The 19,046-nt window shown below is 36.6% G+C and overlaps 1 protein-coding gene across 1 annotated transcript; it reads right to left on the reverse strand.

Annotated features, from left to right (window-relative positions):
* Positions 1-9,802: 9,802 nt before the first annotated feature.
* Positions 9,803-15,767, reverse strand: LOC129871725 (putative UPF0481 protein At3g02645). Its single transcript, XM_055946697.1, has 4 exons — positions 15,683-15,767; positions 14,519-14,610; positions 13,920-14,044; positions 9,803-11,027 (listed from the first exon to the last, which is right to left on the reverse strand). The coding sequence occupies exons 2-4, from the start codon at positions 14,585-14,587 to the stop codon at positions 9,830-9,832; spliced, it is 1,392 nt and encodes a 463-aa protein (XP_055802672.1). The 5' UTR covers positions 14,588-14,610; positions 15,683-15,767; the 3' UTR covers positions 9,803-9,829.
* Between the last annotated feature and the right edge of the window lie 3,279 nt (positions 15,768-19,046).

Below are 19,046 nucleotides of genomic sequence, written 5' to 3' on the forward strand. Positions count from 1 at the left end.
AAAAATAATTAGATCTTGTATACAAATTTGTTTGTTGTTACCCTCTTCTAAATTTGTCTTGTGCTTTTTTAAATTTCGTTCAAGACTTTACATGCATTTATTAATTTTTCAATCAAGAATTCATCGACATATTCATACCATGAAGACTATATTACCTTAATTAGTTTCACATATTTGTTGTTTAATAGGAAATGCACTGTTCCATTTTTATGATGTTTTTAATGAATAAAATGTAAATGGTAAAATTAATATTGTTAATTTCAATATTTTCTATTTTATAACTCAACTTTTTAAATATTAAGAAAATTTATAATAATGATAATAAGGGACAAACGTGTAAAGCATGTTGTCAGAGAATAGTATATATTAATGTTTTGGTGATATGACTTTCGGTCAATTTTTTTACGGAATATTGATGAGACCCTCCATAAGAAACTAAGGGAGAAGTACGTGTAGTCTCAACATGATTCACGGTGTATTCGTAGCCTTTAGGGGTTGAACAAGCGAAATTAGGTGATTTTCTATTTTTTTTCGTGTATTAGCTCATGAATATTTTGATAATATGACTTTCGGTCAATTTATTTCCGAAATATTTATGAGACCCTCTGTAAGTATCCGAGGGAGCAATACGTGTAGCCTCAGTACGATCCACGACATATTCATAGCATTTAGAGGCCGCACAAGTCGAATTAAGCGATTTTCTCATTTTTCGTGTGTGTTTAGCCCATGAATATTTTGGTAATATGACTACCGATCAATTTTTTTACCAAACCTTTATGGGATCCTCCACAAGTTACCGGAGGAGCAATACATGTATCCTCGGCGCAATCCAAGGCGCATTCATAGCATTTAGGAGCCGCACAAATGCAATTAGATAATTTTCTCATTTTTCGTGTGTGTTTGCTCATTAATATTTTGGTGATATGTCTTTTGTTCAATTTTTTTGAAACCTTTATGAAACCTTATGTAAGTACCTCGAGGAGTAGTAAGTGTAGTATAAGTATGATACACGGTATATTCATAGCATTTAGGGGCAGCACAAACAAAATTAGGCGATTGTTTCATTTTTTTCGTATGCGTTAGTCCATGAATAATTTGGTGATATGGATTTCAATAAAAATATTTCCTAACCTTTATGGGACCCTCCGTGAGTACCTGAGGAAGCTGTATGTGTAGCCTTAACATGATTTACGGTGAATTTATAACATTTAGGGGAAGCACAAGAGGAATTAGGCGTTTTAATCATTTTTCATGTGTATTAACCAATGAATATTTTGGTGATATAACTTTCAGTCAATTTTTTTTGAAACCTTTATGGACCCTCCGTAAGTAATTGAGAGATTAGTATGTGTAGCATCAGCACAATCTACAACATATTCATAGCATTTTTCCGCACAAGCAGAATTAGGCGATTTTTTCATTTTTCATGTGTGTTTAACCCATGAATATTTTGGTGATATGGGTTTCGGTTATTTTTTTTTTCCAAACCTTGATAGGACCCTTCACAAGTTTCCAAAGGAGCAGTACGTGTAGCCTTGACACAATCCATGGCGTATTCATAACATTTAGGGGTCACACAAGCGGAATTAAGTGATTTTCTCATTTTTCGTGTGTCTTTTCCCATTAATATTTTGGTGATATGACTTTTGGTCAATTTTTTCGAAACTCTTATGGAGCCCTCCGAAAGTACCCCGAGTAGTAGTACAAGTAGCCTAGGCACTATCCACGACATATTCGTAGCATTTAGGGGTTGCATAAGTGAAATTAGATAATTTTTTCATTTTTCATGTGTGTTATCACATGAATATTTTGGTGATATTAATTTCAGTTAATTTTTTTCTGAACCTTTGTTGGATCCTCCTTAAGTACCTTGGGAAGCAGTATGTGTAGCATTGACACGATTTACAGTGAATTCATAGCATTTATGGGCCACACAAGCTTTTAAGGCAAAAAAGATGTAGATATAAACTTATTATATACAACTATACACATATTATACATAAAGAGTATGTTTGGGATGAAGAAAAAAATCATGCCAAGGGAATTTATATGTAATCTAGCAAAAAAATATGCATTTTTGTAGATTTAATCTTATCTAGTATTATATATTGAGATATATATAGTAATATTTATGTTGAATTATATATCTTAGAAAACTATAAATTTTGTTCATAAATCACATTCACTAAATGTGATTTATACATTATCATACATCTCTTCATTTTTTCTACCTTTCTTTTTTTTGATATTTGAGCCGAGGTTAAAGTAGAGTTTGGAATATTAAGTCAAAAGCCTCCATGAGTCAGCATCCTTATCAATTTATCCATATCTTTTAAAAAACGTATATTATGCAAAATATCAGCCTATGATTTGGAACTATTTTGAGGAGATTTTGAATTGAACGGCACGATCCATGATATATTTATAGCATTTAGACAAGTGAGGGTTGCTCAGTTGGTTAAGCACCTCCACCCACGACCGGTAGGTCCTGGGTTCGACTCACACTGGAGGGGAAGTGTGGAAACACTATAAATTCTCCAAAATGGGGGGTAAAAACAAAATTTTTTTTTATAGCATTTAGGTGCCGGACAAGCAAAATTAGGTGATTTTCTCATTTTTCGTATTTGTTAGCCCATAAATATTTTGATGACATGTCGTTCAGTCAATTATTCTTTGAAATATTTAGGGGACCCTCCGTAACCACCCTTGAGAGAAGTACGTATAGCCTCGGCACAATTCACAGTGTATTCATAACATTTAGGGGAAGCACAAGCGAAACTAGGTGATTTTATCATGTTTTCATATGTGTTAGCCTATAGTTATTTTGGTGATACGACTTTCAATCAATTTTTCCCCAAAAGTTTTATGGACCCTCCGTAAGTATACGAGAGATCAATATGTGTAGCCTCGGTACGATCCACTGTATGTTAGTAACATTTAGGGGCCACACAATTGGAATTAAGTGATTTTATCTTTTTTCGTGTGTGGTAGCCAATAGATATTTTGGTGATATGACTTTCAGTCAATTTTTTTCTAAAATCTTTATGAAAACTTCCGTAAGTACCCTGGGGAGCAGTACATGTAGCCTCAACACCATCAACGATATATTCATAATATTTAGGGCCGCATAAGCGGGATATAATTGGAGGATTTTCTCATTTTTCTTTGTGTGTTAGCAATGAATATTTTGGTGATATCACTTTTGGTTAAATTTTCCAAAACTTTAATGAGACATTCTTTAAGTACTGGAGGTAGTAGTACATGTAGCCTCGTCATGATCCATGGCTTATTCATAGTATTTAGGGGCCGCACAAGAGGAATTAAGTGATTTTCACATTTTTTGTGTATCTTAGCCCATGAATATTTTGGTTATATGACTTTCAATCAATTTTTTCCAAAATCTTTATGAGACACTCCATAAGTACCCATAGAAGCAGTACGTATAGTCTCGATATGATACACAACGCATTCATAGCATTTAGGTGCTGCACAAGCGTAATTAGGTGATTTTCTAATTTTTCATGTGTGTTAGACCATTAATATTTTTGTGGTATGACTTTGAGTCAATTCTTTTTGAAACCTTTATAGGACCCTCACTAAGTACCAGAGGGAGAAGTCCGTATAGCTTCGGTACTGTCATGACTCGGACCTAGGTCCCAGACATGACACGGTGAATGAGACACCCGGAGGTATCTCACCCAAGCCTCTTAGCATTCATTAAGAATTTCATTGGTAATGACATACAATGAATCGCGGAAAAAAGGGGTAACGGGACTAAGGGAGATGACATAGTATAGAAATCATAGGCAACATCAAGCATTGTCTATTTTTCCAACAATACCTCTACTTTCTTTAGCCTTGGTGGGGGTTAATACATGTCCCTAGCTCACCCTCAAAATAGTGTCAAGAATGCCTTAATAAAGAAAATCGTAATTTTCTACATAACATAAGCTTAGAATAAAAGGTTGTTGTCCCAGAACCATGAAAACTCACCACAAACAAATCTTCAAACTAATTCGAGCTAGCCGCATGGAAGAGCTCGAGGAGAGACATTGGTCCCTACATGGTGATATCATGTAGGCAAGAGTATGCATTAGTACGTTTGAATGTACTAAGTATGTGAGCATGCAATGCAAAAACATTATGCAATAAGGTGATGCAATGGACCATGCTAAAACCTTGCAATCATTTGAAATATCCTTTAGAGTTATGAAGCTTAGTCAATAAAATATAGAAACCATCATGAATCATAAAAGAAGGTTAAACATCATAGAGGTGGTCATGAGTCATTATAAGGACCCGTATACTTGGAAAGTACCATATATCTTTTGAAGGAAATCTTTAAACCTTGAGAGCACATACTTTACTTTGTACTAGGTATAGTAGACATCATATGATATATCTTAAACCTTGTAAGAGGGACCTTATATCTTTGTAAGAGCGACCGTTAACCGATATAAACTATGTGAGTTATAACATGGGGTCCCGATGTTAACCCTACACCAGAAGAAAGGGGAAGACTACTTGCCAAGGTAGACTCCGTCAGGCGTAAGTGGATCTACTAAGCTATTGTGTGAACCGATTAATCACCCCTAGTTCTTAGACTCGGGTACTCACCACCAAGGCTTGATATTTCGGGTACTCACCTCTTAGAGATTGGGTATTCGCCTCTATCTCCTTTATACCTACGGTGGCACGTAGTTCTGGGACGTGTATATTCACCTCTAGTCCATCTCTGTGCTAGGTAAGCTCTCAGCAGAATAACATTTAAGTATCATAATAACATAAGCATTGTATAACTTTAGACATCAAATCATCATCGGTGTAATAACTCATTAAAATATTTCATTTGATTCAAATATGTGAGGATTACTCTTTCACATTGAAACCTTACTTTGGCTAAGAAGTCCTTTCATCAATCAATCATTTCATAAAGACTCCCCTTCACAAGCATGTACTTCATATCATTCATTGGAGTCAAACTTTATTTCAACTTTACCTTATCATAGAAAACTAGGTGGGTTCAAATCAATCGACTTTCAAGTCATTTAAATCAATGCTAGCATGCATGAGAGTGAAATTTTTTATCATTTAAACATCTTAAAACAATCCACCAATATAATTTAAAACTACTTTCAAGCCTTCATAGAAGGACCTTGATAAATCATCCATTTCATGAAAATAAGAATCAACATAAGTCAATATAGATAAATAAACTTCAAATATTCAAGACTCTATACATTTAGAATCGTAGTATGAAAATCCATAAAACTCATCACTTGAAATTGAGAGTGAACAAAACTATTATTATGAGTAAATAAACTTCAAATATATCATAATCTATGCATTTGGAACCATCATGTAAAAGCCCATAGGATTTTATCATTTAAAATTAAAATACTAAATTGAGAAAATATTTGGGCTCCATGGGTGGAAGAACTCATGGATGAAAATCCACATACCTTAGAGAGGAACTTGAAGAAGAATTGGAGAAGTCTTGGTATTAGGTCTTCAATGGGAAGCTTGAATCTTTGAGTTTGAGAGGATTTTGTTTTTGTAGGAGATAATTTGGGAGAGAGGAGGATGAAGATTAGGGTTCTTTGGAGGTGAAAGACTGCAAAAATGACCCCAAAACTCTCCAAGTTCGTATATATATAGTTAGGGAATTGTCCAAGTTGCCCTTCATCAAGCAAAATTTGAAAAACGGGCTCAAATCCCTGCAGGTGCTATAGTGGCTGTCACGCTCCGAGAGGGTACTCTAGGCGCAACCGGCACTCGAAAGCCATTTCTGGCCTTCAAGCGAACCACCTGGTCCAGTCACACTTTCATTCAATCACATTCTCTCAGTGGAAGACTCAATCAATAAAATACTATTCATAATTTAGGGCCAAAGGCCAAATAACTATCCAATCAACAAACAGTTATAGAAGAATTACTCCAAAAGACAATCCAACATTTCTATACTCCGGTCTATGAAGCCTCTATCAACAATCTGGGAGGTGCCAATGACAAGCCCATGGCTACCAACAATCAAAATAAAGGAAACAACACGAAACTATACAAGAAACTCAACATCCTCCGGAAACTGGGAGGACTCACCAACTAGCTAGGAGTGTGTAGATCTTCAACGGTGCACTGATTGATGATCTCTAGTACTGTATCTGCATCATGAAATGATGCAGGCCAAATGACGTCAGTACATGGAATGTACGAGTATGTAAAATGGCCAAATAAAACGAACATCAAGGAAGAATCAAATCAACTCAGGATCTCAACTCAAGAGAAATAACAACTCAACCAAGTATCCTAAGTCTAAACAAGAATATGATTTAGATAGGACCGATCACATACAATTCAACTCAATCTGACTCAGAGTACTATCAAGACCTATATGAGAGTTTCTCTTATCCGACAACCATCACTTATGAGTCAGTGACAGTATAACAAACCAACATTGTTGCCGCATCCGTTTATACTTTGCCAGGACATGAACGAATCAACCAATCATGGATCCAATCCAACCAAGTCCTATAATGTCAGGAAAATAGATTTGGGGAAACATCCGACTTTAATGGTTCAATTCCCTTCTACGTTTGGCGATGTAGTTATTGGATTCGAGTATGGACTATACTCTCACCCAATTCGGTGCTCGATACTCCTACCAAGACTCAATGCTCATAAAACTCCATCCAATCAACTCAATCAAATCATATCGACAAGTCTTATTTACAACCTTGTCAACTCATCAACTCTATCACAATCAAACCTCTCCCAATCATACTATCCGATCAATCTCAGTCATACCTTTCAAAAGTAGATCAAATATGCATTTATAACAACATGTAAACCTATCCAATCGTTTCTCTATTTATTTAACCAATCTTTTGGAACTCAACACAACTCCAAGGTTTTAAATCAACAATTCAAGATAAACAACATATTTAAGAAAAATTAACATTTCTTTATCAAAATCAACATAGTTTGGAAATTAACAATACATGATCAACACCTCATCTCAATCAACCCATAACAACATGAAGCACATCACTTTCTTGACTCCACAACATCATCATAATGGAAATTAGGATAATAAATGAAAAGGACTTATTTGGACCTACCTCTACCAATAAGCTTCATTCTTATGGACAATAAATCAAAGAAGATGTAGGGCACATGGGTGGACTCAACCCATATTTTGGATAGCCTTACATACCTTAGCGAAGACTTGAAGAAAACCTTGATGTTGGGTCTTCAATGGAAAGCTTGAATCTTGAAGCTCTTGGAGACACTTCTTGTTGGAGAAGGATTTGGAGAAGAAGAAGAAGAAGAAGAGAGGGAAATGTTAGGGCTTTTAGAGAGAGAGAGGGGGCTGAAAATAATGGTCCAAAACGTTCAAGGCTTGATACATATATAATTTGGGACAATTCCCAAATTACCCTTTCTTCAAAATTCTGAAAATTAGGCTAAAACGCTCTTGGAGCGATAGTGGCGCATCGCGACACTACGGCGCCAAGTCGAATTTAGGCTTAAAAACTCTACAGCCCAACAGTGGCGCATCGCGCCAGGGACCAAACTACTGAGGCTGTTTTGTGGCGCGATAGTGGCGCGTCGCGCCCTTACAGCGCCAAGCCCAAGTTTTTTGGGTTCTGGAAAATAGGCTTGAAAACCCTGCACATCTCGTAGTGGCGCACCGCGCCAGGGACCAAACTACTGAGGTTTGTTCCTGGTGCGATAGTGGCGCATTGCGCCATTGCGGCGCCAAGCCCAGATTTCCAGCAGTTGCAACTCAGGCGTGAAATTCCTACCCTGCTAGTTCGTCTTAGGATCATCATATCTTTTGACTCAAAAAATTACATTCTTGGCGGCATCAGAAAGAAGACTCGACGACTTTTAATTTAATAGGTCGTGGGCCATACAGATTGTCTTTTTTCAAAAGATAGGGTCATTAGAAGTCGACCCCTTATACGAACTCATCCTAAAACTTAGCCACAACGAATCTTTTGGACTTAGCTTGGTCCTAGGGGTCCTTTGTGACCCCCACATCACCTCTAACACTTTTCACTTTCTTAGGGACTCATCTTAACTCATGCATATACTTCACAATAATAGAGTTCGACTCTACACGAATACAAGAAAAGTCCGAATCTTAGGGAAAAATTTTGGGGGGTGTTACAGTGGTGCGCCACGCCAAAGGCCAAACTACTGCTGCTAATTTTAGGCGCTATAGTGGCGCCGGGCGCTATAGTGGCGCCGGGCGCCACTCCAGCGCCAGGCCTAAAATCGCTGCAGTGATGGTCTATAGTAAAATGGTCATAACCTTTACTCTGAATTCGAAATGAGGCAAACTCGGTGGTATTGCAAAGAAGACTCAAAGACCTTTAATTTTATAAGTCATGGGACACCTAATTCATTATATAACAAGAGATATGTGCATTTGAAGTTGACCCTATTTCGGATTCATTCAAAAACTTAACCGATGGAAATTCTTTGGACTTGGCTTGGTGTTAAAGATGCCTTATGACCCTAAACCACATCTAATACCCTTCAAATACTTATGAATTGATCCTAACTCATATATGCAATTAGAAGTCATCGGGTTCAAGCCTATACGCCTATGAAGAATGGTTCGGGTCTTGGCATGGAAATTTTCAAGGTGTTACAGGCACGATCTACGGCATATCCATAGCATTTAGGGGATTGTTTTTTGAGGTTTTAATGTGCTGGCTTGCATAGTGCTTGTGGGAGGTGACATGTATAGATACTTGAAATAAACTAATTAAGTTAGCATTCTACTATAAAGCCCAATACAAAAGGGGGACATGAAAAACTCGTAAGCTCATAAACACTAGAATTGAAATAATTACTACTTACATAACGGAACCTGTGAAAGCTAGAATAGTTTGTATAGCTGTGAGTATGAGGAGTATAATGGCCGCCACAGTTGAAGCTCCTACCCAAAGACTACTCATTTTCGTGTGTGATAGATAGATAAATAGAGGAGAGAGGGAACTATATTCCGTGTTGAAGGTATTGAGATTGGTTGAACTCATTGAGTCATATATCATCTTTTAGTAGTAGTTTTAATATACATATTTGGTTTAATTACATAAAGAATTTACGGTGCTAAAAAAACAAGATTTTCTATGTAACAAACTTGAAAACTTTGAAAGCTTAAAGAAAAAAAAGAAGAGGGAAATATTAATTAAAATGCCGTTTAAAGTGATTGTGCTTTCTTTTGGAGATCGGACCATTCATATTTTTGTGCTTTTTTGTTGGATATTGGTTAATCCTTATCGGAAGAAAAAAAACATGTAATTAAACTTTGTAAATTTCATGGTAATTTCGATCTACGTTAAAAAGCTACAGATAAAATAGAGCTTAGAAAAAACCTGCAAATGAAGCTTATACAAGTTCAAGAAAAATTAGAATAAAGTCATATCTACTTAAAACACAAATCAGACATGTTTCACTACGTCAACAAAAAAGAACAAGATCTTTAGATGAATGGAGAGAAGAAACCATTTTGTGCAGATGATTTTCCTCTCTGAGAATCTGATCCAAAAATTGACAATATGCCCTGTTTCACTAAAATAGATGTGTTGAGGTTAGTATTATTGTTTATATGGGGTGTTTTTGGCTGATGTTGTGAATGCAAATAAAAGGGGCAGGGGATTGTTTTCTGAGATTTTAATGTGCTCGCTTGTATAGTGCTGGTGGGAGGGGACAGATATAGATATTGAAAATAAACTAAATTAAATTAGAATTCAACTATAAAATCCAATACAAAAAATTCTAAGCTCATCAACACTACAATTGAGTTAATTACTACTTACTTAACGGAACCTGTGAAAGCCAGAATAGTTTGTATAGCTGTGAGTATGAGGAGTATAATGACCGCCACAGTTGAAGCTCCTACCCAAGGACTACTAAAATAATTTTGCTTCAAATTTGCCATCATTTTGTTCCATGGGTTTTTACAATGGTCAACTGCTTTTTTGAATTCTTCTTTGTAATAGAAGACATCCTGATTCATAGTGACCCCATTTCCGATTTTGTTAAAGAGGCTAGCCACTTGTTTGTCCTCTCCTAAAAGGTTCTCTATGATTCCTTCTTGGCGAAGCAAATTCACATCTTTGTCTGAGTTTATAAGTTGATCCATGAATATTGCATAATCACAGAAATATATAGGATGTACACCAGATGATTGTTGCTCATAAGCAATGAGATTTCGCAGGATGGTTTCCGTGTCATCGTCCACTTGAAGACAAGGGATTGTCATCAATCCCCTCTCGAACTTTATATCGAATAAACTTTTCATATTACTGTTCTCGGAAAAGCTAACTCCAGCTTCGGAAAGCTCTGTTGCATTTGGCATTTGCCATATTTTGTATTTGTTTGGCTCTTTCTTGGTATTCCCAAGACATATTTTCTTGGTAATCCCTTGACATGAATATTTGTGTAGCCATATTTTGTATTTGTTTGTCTCTTTCTTGGTATTCCCAAGACATGTTTTCTTGGTAATCCCTTGACATGAATATTTGTGTAGTAGATGAAGTAAATGTTTGATATTTTCAATGCATTCATAATGAACTGGGAAGCCAATAACAGAGCCAAACCAATCACTCACCAGTTCTTCCAATGGTTTATCATCACCTTGCTTTGTCATGAGATAAAGTTGGTGTAGGACAAAGAAAGGAAGTTGGTTTTCTAGTAACATCAAGTCTCGGAATATGAAATCACCATTAATATGCCAAATGTAATCTTCTGGATGCATTTGACAACGCTCTCGAATAAACTCAACCACAAAACAACAATCAAGCAACAACATTTTAGTATCGAGGTCTTTCATATCGTCGTAACACTCTAGTGCGTCCTTCTTCAGTTTCACCATTTCACTAATGCAACTTTTCACATCAAGCCCCTCTTTTCGTTGAAGAAATCGTCTTAGGTACAATTTTTTGTACTTTTCCATTGAATCAAGTTGAGGATTTTTCTTATGGTAAGGACCAATAGAGACCATCTTTGGTGTATAAGTAGGGCTGGGCATAAAATACCGAACACCGAATTACCGAACCGAACCGGCTATTTCGGTATTTCGGTATTCGGTATTCGGTAATTCGGTTCGGTAATCGGTACCAAAAGTCCACAATTTCGGTATTCGGTTTCGGTTTCGGTATTTAATTTTTTCCCGTTCGGTATTTCGGTAAATACCGAATACCGTAATTAATATGACTAGTCCACTATTAATAGTCTATTATATGTGTTGGGCCTAAGCCCTTTATGAAATATTTTAATTCAGCCAAATCGCTAACCCAATAACAACAGCCCAGTCTAACAACATTACAAGATTACAACAAAAATCCATTTAGCTAGGGTTAAATGTTATTCTTTATTTCTGTTTCTCACTTTCTCTTCTTCTCAGTTCTCTGTTCTTCACTTCTTCTTCTTCTTCAGATCTTCACTTCTTCGGTTCTTGTTCACTTCTTCTCAGTTTCTCACTTCTCAGTTCTCGTCGTCAACTCGTCATCAGTCATCACTCATCAGTCGACAGTCATCGTCTCACGGGAAAGTAAAAAAAAAAGAAAAAGTAGCTTCACAGGAAAGCAAAAGCTTTTTTGGTTATGGCTGAATCTTCTTCAACAAAATTGGTGTAAGAAATTAGTGGCTTTGGAGTTTATCGGGAAGAGGTTCTGAAGGCGAAACAAAATTGGTATAAGAAATTAGTGGCTTTGGAGTTAGTGGTTGATTTAGACGAGCTGAATTTTTTTGAAGCTCAGGCAAGTTTTCTTCCACCAGCGTTATTTGTATATCTGTTGAACATTGCTCTTTGTATGAAGAAAATGAAAAAAATCTAAAGTTTTGATCTTTTCGGAAAAATCATAAGCAGCATGTTCTCTCTGTCTTTCTCTTATTTCTGAGATCATTTAGAACCGCTTCAATAATGTCTGGACTGAACCTTGAAGGCAAACATGACCCAACCAACCAGTCTACTGGCGGGTAAACTTGGAAAAAAAATATTCAAATACACACAATTCTTATTCTTTTGATAAGTCCACAAAAAATTCATTATTAGAATGGCAAACTGGTGTACAAAAAGGGAACTCTCCCCTGTTTATTACTTCTTTAGAATAACAACTATAATCCTTCAGCTTAGGACTAGAGTAGATCTTTTCTTGCTTTTACTTCCTTTTCTTGGAAGTGTAGGTTCCTATAGACATGCAACATACCACCCAACAACTGGAGGGACATTCAGGTGTAAGTCTTGGTACAGCCACACTACAACAAATAATAACACATGGTGCAGCAACATTACAGCAACAGCAGGTGAAGGATCACTCAGCACTAGGAATACCCTCCTTGTTGGTTTCAAGTTTGCAGGTACACTGGAAGTTTGCCACAGCTGTTCCAATGTTGAACTTATAGTTGGGACAAACAAGCAGTCCAACAGCAGCAGCAGAGGCCAGCAGCAAGCAACAGCCATCAAAATTCCAGCACAGGCCACAGCTGCAGCCCCCAACAAAAGCATCATGCAACATCAAATTGACTCCAAACTGGGCAGGAATACAGAAAATACAGTAGTTGCAAAGCCCAAGAAGTTTCATCCCAAACGGATAATTGGAGACGTTAGTCGAGCGACCTTGAAAAAGTTAGCCGACTTAAGTCTTCAAATGGAGCAATTCACTACTTGGAGCTTCCAGCTTGTCCAAAAGGCCTCCAAATATTGCAAGAACACAGAAAATACAGTAACTACAAGGCCCAAGAAGTTCCACCTCAAATGGATAATTGGAAACGTTAGTCGAGCGACCTTGAAAAAGTTAGCCGACGTAAGCATAATGAGGAGGTTGGTGTCTATTTATTTTTGGTCTTGTTGGCTTGTATCTATGCATTTGCAGGTATCTTGAGATACATTAAAGCATGTTACAGTTGGGGACATGTTTACAAGCCACAACACACAAAAACTCCAACAACATGCAGCATACAAGGACAAACTACAAGTCCACAATGGACCTGCAGAACCACAGCACAGTGTTTGCTGTGCAGAGGTATTGGAGGTACTTTTCTTCTTGTTCTTTTACTTGTGCAGGTACAATACACAACTACAATCCCCAAGAACAAGTACTTCAGCATACAACCACTCACTAGAACATAAAGCAACATCAAGACAGATGGTGGTGGTGTTGTGTGTAGTGTGCTGCTACTGCAGGTAGTGTTGACTGTTGTTGTGTTGCTCCTGCCAATTATTTCCTCTGTTGTTGACTGTTGTTGTGTTGCTCCTGCCAATTATTGGCTTATTGCTGCTGCAGGTGTACTGCAAGTGTTGTTGTTGCTGGTTGTTGCTTATTTTGGTGGCTGTTGTAGGGACCTGCTGCAGGAGGTGTTGTGTGTAGTGTGTAGTGTGATGCTGCTGGCAGTGCTGGGTGTAGTGTTGCAGGCTTGCAGCTTATTGCAGCTTATGTTGTTAGTTGTTGTTGTGTGTAGCTGTTGTTGCATGTTGTAGCTGTTGCTGCATGTTGTATGCTGTTGCAGGTGCTGTAGGGAGCTGCTGCTGCTTGGTGTATTGTTGCAGGCTTGCAGCTTATGTTGTATTGTTGTTAGTTGTTGTGTGTTGCAGCTGAAGGCTGAAGCACTTTGTTGTTGTTGCCTGTTGTTGCCTTTTAGTTTTAGGTTTTATTTTAAGATGGTTTGTGGCTACTTATCTTGTAAAAAAAAGTGCTTGCATTTGTGTTGATCTTATAAGATGCAGAAATTTGGGTATTACCGAATACCGTACCGAACTGAATTTTTATTTACCGATTACCGAATTACCGAACCGAAGTTTGAAAGTTCGGTATTTGGTATATACTTTGAATTACCGATTACCGAATTATCGAATCTAAATTTTGAAAATACTGAACCGAATACCGAACGCCCACCCCTATGTATAAGCATCTGGATTTGATTCACGTAGCCACACGTTTACTTTGAATATCGTGCACGATTTAATAGACAAATTGTCTAAATCCTTTAGGTCGATTATATGATCCACTTTCCTCCCTTCTTCTATCTGTAAAGGAAGAGAGTAAGAAGTTTTAAAATGTTTATTAGAGGCATAAGCAAGCAATAACATATTCTTTTAATATGATCAACTTTGCGATTTAGATTAGATATATCTGTATTTAAAAAAAGTTGTGCATATATACCTTCGACGTTTAACAAATTATGTATATTTATTTTTTTCGTTAACAAGATGAATTAAAAATAATAATTTAAAACTGTTTTTTTTAATTTTAAAAATGTCAACATGACTTTAAAAGCTTACCTCCCCCGATCCATTATTTTTTACCCTCCAGACCCGATTCAAATTAAAAAATTCCAAAAGGTGTAAAATCATAGTTAGTGAATATGCTAGGATAGTGAAATAGACCTAAAATTACATGAGAGGAAAGAGTCTTAGAAATTCTATATTTAATTGCCAAAATAAAAGTGGGCTAATGAAATTAAAAAAACTCATTGATATAGTTGAGGGAGAGAGAGATACCTCATCTTTTTCAGTTTGAAGCAGTGGAATTTGGTTATCTATTGAGGTAATCGCAATGGAGTGTGCCATCCCTCTTCCTTCAACTCTAATTCCTACAAAAGACAAATTCTTTTTAATTTAAATTCCTACATACCATGGCTTTTTTTTTTAATTTTTTATTATTATTATTATTATTAATCCAAAGCAATATATTCATTACAGAATTTTATTTTAAAAGAAAAAAAATAAAGTAATAAATATCGCAAAATATTGAAATCAAACTTAAAAAATAAAAAGATCATGAAGGATACACTTACTAAATTTCCTCTGAATCTACTTATGAAGAAAAGAACCAAGAAGCTATGAAAATATCGACAGAATTTCTTCTAACAACTATTTACATGTCAAATTCGTGAAAATCAAGGGTTAAAAAACTATATTGTCAAAAACATGTTTAATAGGAACATTTTAAACATAATGCAAGTATTCAATAGGTATAATCTTTAGTATAAGTATTTAAGTTATTCATTGAAAACACCCCTAAACTTAAACTTGGCGCGTATTATTAATTTTATATTTGAACTATTGACAAGCTTAAAAACATTCTTTTACTTAGCAAACTAAACTTAAATGCACCCACAATCTTACAATATGAGTTAAATACATCCTTAAATTCTCTCCAAGTTTAGAGGTGTTTTCAACACTTCTCTCGATTTTTTTATTAAGATCTCATGTTCCTACAATCTAAGTTTAGTTAGTCAAGTAGTGGAGTCTTTTTAAGCCTATCAATAATTTAGGGACGAAACTAATAATTTACATCAAATTTAATGATGTTTTTAATACTTCTCTGTAACTATTTAAATAAAAAACATCACACAAATTTAAATGGCTTGTGTATGTATTAAACCTTTTCTTTTTAAATCATCCCAAACTAATGGCAATTTGAGGGAGTATTAGACACTTCTTTGCAAAAATGAGATTTTCTATCGCAAATATAAATTAATTAAACCGTAAAGTAAGTATCAAATCAAACAATGATTGGCAATAAAAAAAATTAAATAACGATGACTAAGAATCTTTTAAATAATATGATTATCCATTTTAGTCATGTCCTTCAACTTGAGGAATAAAATAATATAATTAATTGATAGTGCTTAGCATTGAACGAGAAAGTGCAGAAAATACCTCTTTGGTTTGGCTGTTTCTTCTTTTTGTGTCTATTCAACTCTTGTTTCTCCTGGATTTTTCATTTCTATGGAGTATCTATTATATAAAAAAAGAAGAAGAGAGAAATACAATTCAAAATAGTATCTGAATACGTGTAGGGTATATAGGAGGTGTTGGTGGAGTTAAGATTTTGACTAAGGGTGTTACGTTCTGACACACATTTGGATCGGATGTCACGTTCCGACACAACCTTTGATCGGGTCTCACATTTTGACACATAAATAGGTGGTTGTAGGTCCCATGAGAGGACCCTTATGTGAAATTGCATGATATTGAGACTGATGAACTGTGATAATGTTGAGTACTGGTTAGGAGATGATATTGATTAAGTTTATTCTGTATATATGTGCTTATGGTGCTGTATTTACTTGTTCATGTCTCGCTTACTGGCTAGACGCGTGATCCTATCAGTACACTGTTGTTTTGTATACTGATACTGCACTTGCTTTGTCTATGTTGAGTACAGGGCATATTCAACAGCATGCGGAGAGACCTCGTATAAAAGAATGTTAGTTGTCAGAGTTTGAGGATTAGCCAGTTCTTTCAGGCTACCGTGAACTCTTCCATATCTTAGTCCTTCATTCAGGACTTAGACTCTTAACATTGTTTTACTTTATAACTCTTTTGGGATTGCATTTCCTTTTTCCTAACTTGATGTTTTGCTAGAGTTTGGTACCTTCGACTTTCAGTTCATAGGAGTTAAATTCTGTATATATTAGGGTTGATAATTGGACATTTTTGAGTTTATGGAAACTATTATTTATTGGTTAAATCTACTTCTGCATCTTTAAACTGCTTATATCTCATGAATGTTGTGAGTTTGGGCTGTACTAATGATTCTCCCACCGGAGAGTTAGTGTGGGTGTCATTCACGGTGAATCAAGATCGCGACATCGACTTCAGGAAAAAAATGAGAAAATCGTTGGCTCAAGTCAATGACTATATATATTCCACGATATTTTACTTTTGAGTACCAAAAAGAAAATTAGGTGCAAAATTAATATTAGAAAAGTAGGGTAGTTGAGTAGGCTCTTTAATATCTCTACAAAAGTACAAACATATTATTTAAGCTCCAAGACAACTTCATTTCTATGTTTTGGGGAAATTAATTGTATAGTACATAAGTAGAAAGGACAAGCAAGGGTATTTTAGTCATTTTATCAAAATCAATGCACTACTTGGTCACAGCCACACATAATTAACCTATTTCTCACTTAACGTAACTTATTTTTTCCCTTTTAGCAACAAATATGAAACTTTGTTCACACAGATTCAACGATCTCATCGTTAAACTAAATTTCACAAGATTTATAGATTATCATAATTTATGGGCTAATTTACAGATTAATTATGTATCACCCATATCAATTGAGTATTTATGGTTATCAAAGTCCACTGATTTTTTTTGTTGTATTTCATTCGACCCAAGGTCTGCTACCCACACAGTAACTCCGACGTGAACAATATTTTCCGGCGGCAAACAGGTTCATTTCAATTGGAGTTGGTACCTTCGGTTTCCGTATCTATTCTTAGTTCATACACTTGTTGTTACATTTTGCTGACTTTAGACTTTAGACCTTTGAATAATTTATTAATTCATATGTATTTTCGTGGCTTTGGATAGTGATGGTAGACTAGGGTCATGTTCTCGCTCAAGGACGGAGACGGGGACAAGAACGAGGGTAAGGAGGGGTAAGTGGGTTAAAGGAGCGTCTAGACTGAGAGTAGGTTCTTAGAAAATTAGGACGTTAACGGGAAAATCCATAGAGCTAGTTAAGATACTAAGGAAGAGGAAGATTAATATAGCTTGTGTCCAAGAGACCAAATGAGTGGGTTCTAAAGCTAAGGAGGTAGACGGTTATAAGCTTTGGTTCTCTGGTAGATCGAAGTATAGGAATGGGGTAAGCATTTTAGTAGACAGTAATTTAAGGGATCATGTGGTGGAGGTTAGGAGAGTCATTGATAGGATGATGTCGATTAAGGTGGGCGTTGAAGGGATCATGTTGAACATTATTAGTGCTTATGCGCCGCAAGCTGGCTTAGGCGAAGAGGATAAGAGGCGCTTTTGGGAGGATTTGAATGATTTAGTGGGAGGCATACCGCCTACTGAGAAGCTTTTCGTGGGAGGGGATTTCAATGGGCACATCAGATCTATATCGGGAGGGTATGATGATGTGCATGGAGGCTTTGGCTTCGGGGACAGAAATGGAGGGGGAGTTTCACTTTTGGATTTCGCAAGAGCTTTTGGGTTGGTGATAGCCAATTCGAGTTTCCCAAAGAAGGAGGACCACTTGGTGTCCCATAGTTCAATGGCTATGACCCAGATAGATTTTTTACACCTTAGGAAGGAGGATAAAGGTCTGTGCAAAAACTGTAAGGCCATTCCGATTGACAACCTTACAATCCGACATAAGTTCTTGGTGATGGATTTAGGAATCAAGATGACGAGGAAGAAGAGGGTCAGGGATGAACGACCTAGGATCAGATGGAGGAGTTTGACCACGGCTAGTGCCTTAGAGATGGGAGAGAAATTGAAGGATATGAGGGTCTGGGATAGTAGTGGGGATGCGAAGAGTAAGTGGGATAGGACGGCTAGATGTATTAGGGTAGTAGCAAGGGAAGTGTTAGGAGTCTTGACAGGTAGTCGTAGTCGGAATCAAGGGGACTGGTGGTGGAATGGAGAAGTGCAAGGGAAGGTGAAAGCAAAAAAGATGGCGTATGCGAAGTTGATAGAAAACAAGAATGAGGTGGAGAAGTGGACTAATAGGGAACTTTATAAGATAGAGAGGAAGGAGGCGAAGTCGGCAGTTTCAACGGCAAAAACGGTAACTTTTGAATGCCTTTATGCTGAACTAGAAGAGAAAGGTGGGGATAAGAAATTGTCCAGGCTAGCCAGGGCGCAGGAGAGAAGGGCACGCGATGTGGATCAAGTGAAGTGCATTAAGGACCAGCATGAAAAATTATTGTTAGAGGAGATTCTCATTAAACAGAGATGACAGTTTTACTTTAATAAACTCCTGAATGAAGAAGGGGAAAAAGAGATTGTGTTGGGAGATTTGGACTATACAAGGAGGCGTCATGATTTTGGGTATTGCAGGAGTATTATGGTTGAGGAGGTTAAGGGTGTTGTTCGTAGGATGCGCTGGGGAAGGGCGATCAGACCTGACGAAATTCTTGGGAAATTTTGGAAGAGCGCGAGCTCGATAGGTTTGGAGTGGTTGACTAGGTTATTTAATGTCATCTTTAAGACGAAAACGATGTCCGAAGAATGGAGTTCGAGTACAATGATCCCTCTATACAAAAACAAGGGGGATATCCAGAG

The sequence above is a fragment of the Solanum dulcamara genome, chromosome 10 (genome assembly GCF_947179165.1).
Source record: "Solanum dulcamara chromosome 10, daSolDulc1.2, whole genome shotgun sequence".
Lineage (NCBI taxonomy): Eukaryota > Viridiplantae > Streptophyta > Magnoliopsida > Solanales > Solanaceae > Solanum > Solanum dulcamara.

What these genes read in the sequence shown, in the direction of transcription:
- LOC129871725 (XM_055946697.1), bottom strand. Translation starts at nt 14,587, where the DNA reads ATGGCACACTCCATTGCGATTACCTCAATAGATAACCAAATTCCACTG. An exon ending in TTCAAACTGAAAAAGATGAG is followed by an intron (nt 14,045 to 14,518) that starts GTATCTCTCTCT and finishes CTTCCTTTACAG; the next exon opens with ATAGAAGAAGGGAGGAAAGT. An exon ending in TCAAATCCAGATGCTTATAC is followed by an intron (nt 11,028 to 13,919) that starts ATAGGGGTGGGC and finishes CCCTACTTATAC; the next exon opens with ACCAAAGATGGTCTCTATTG.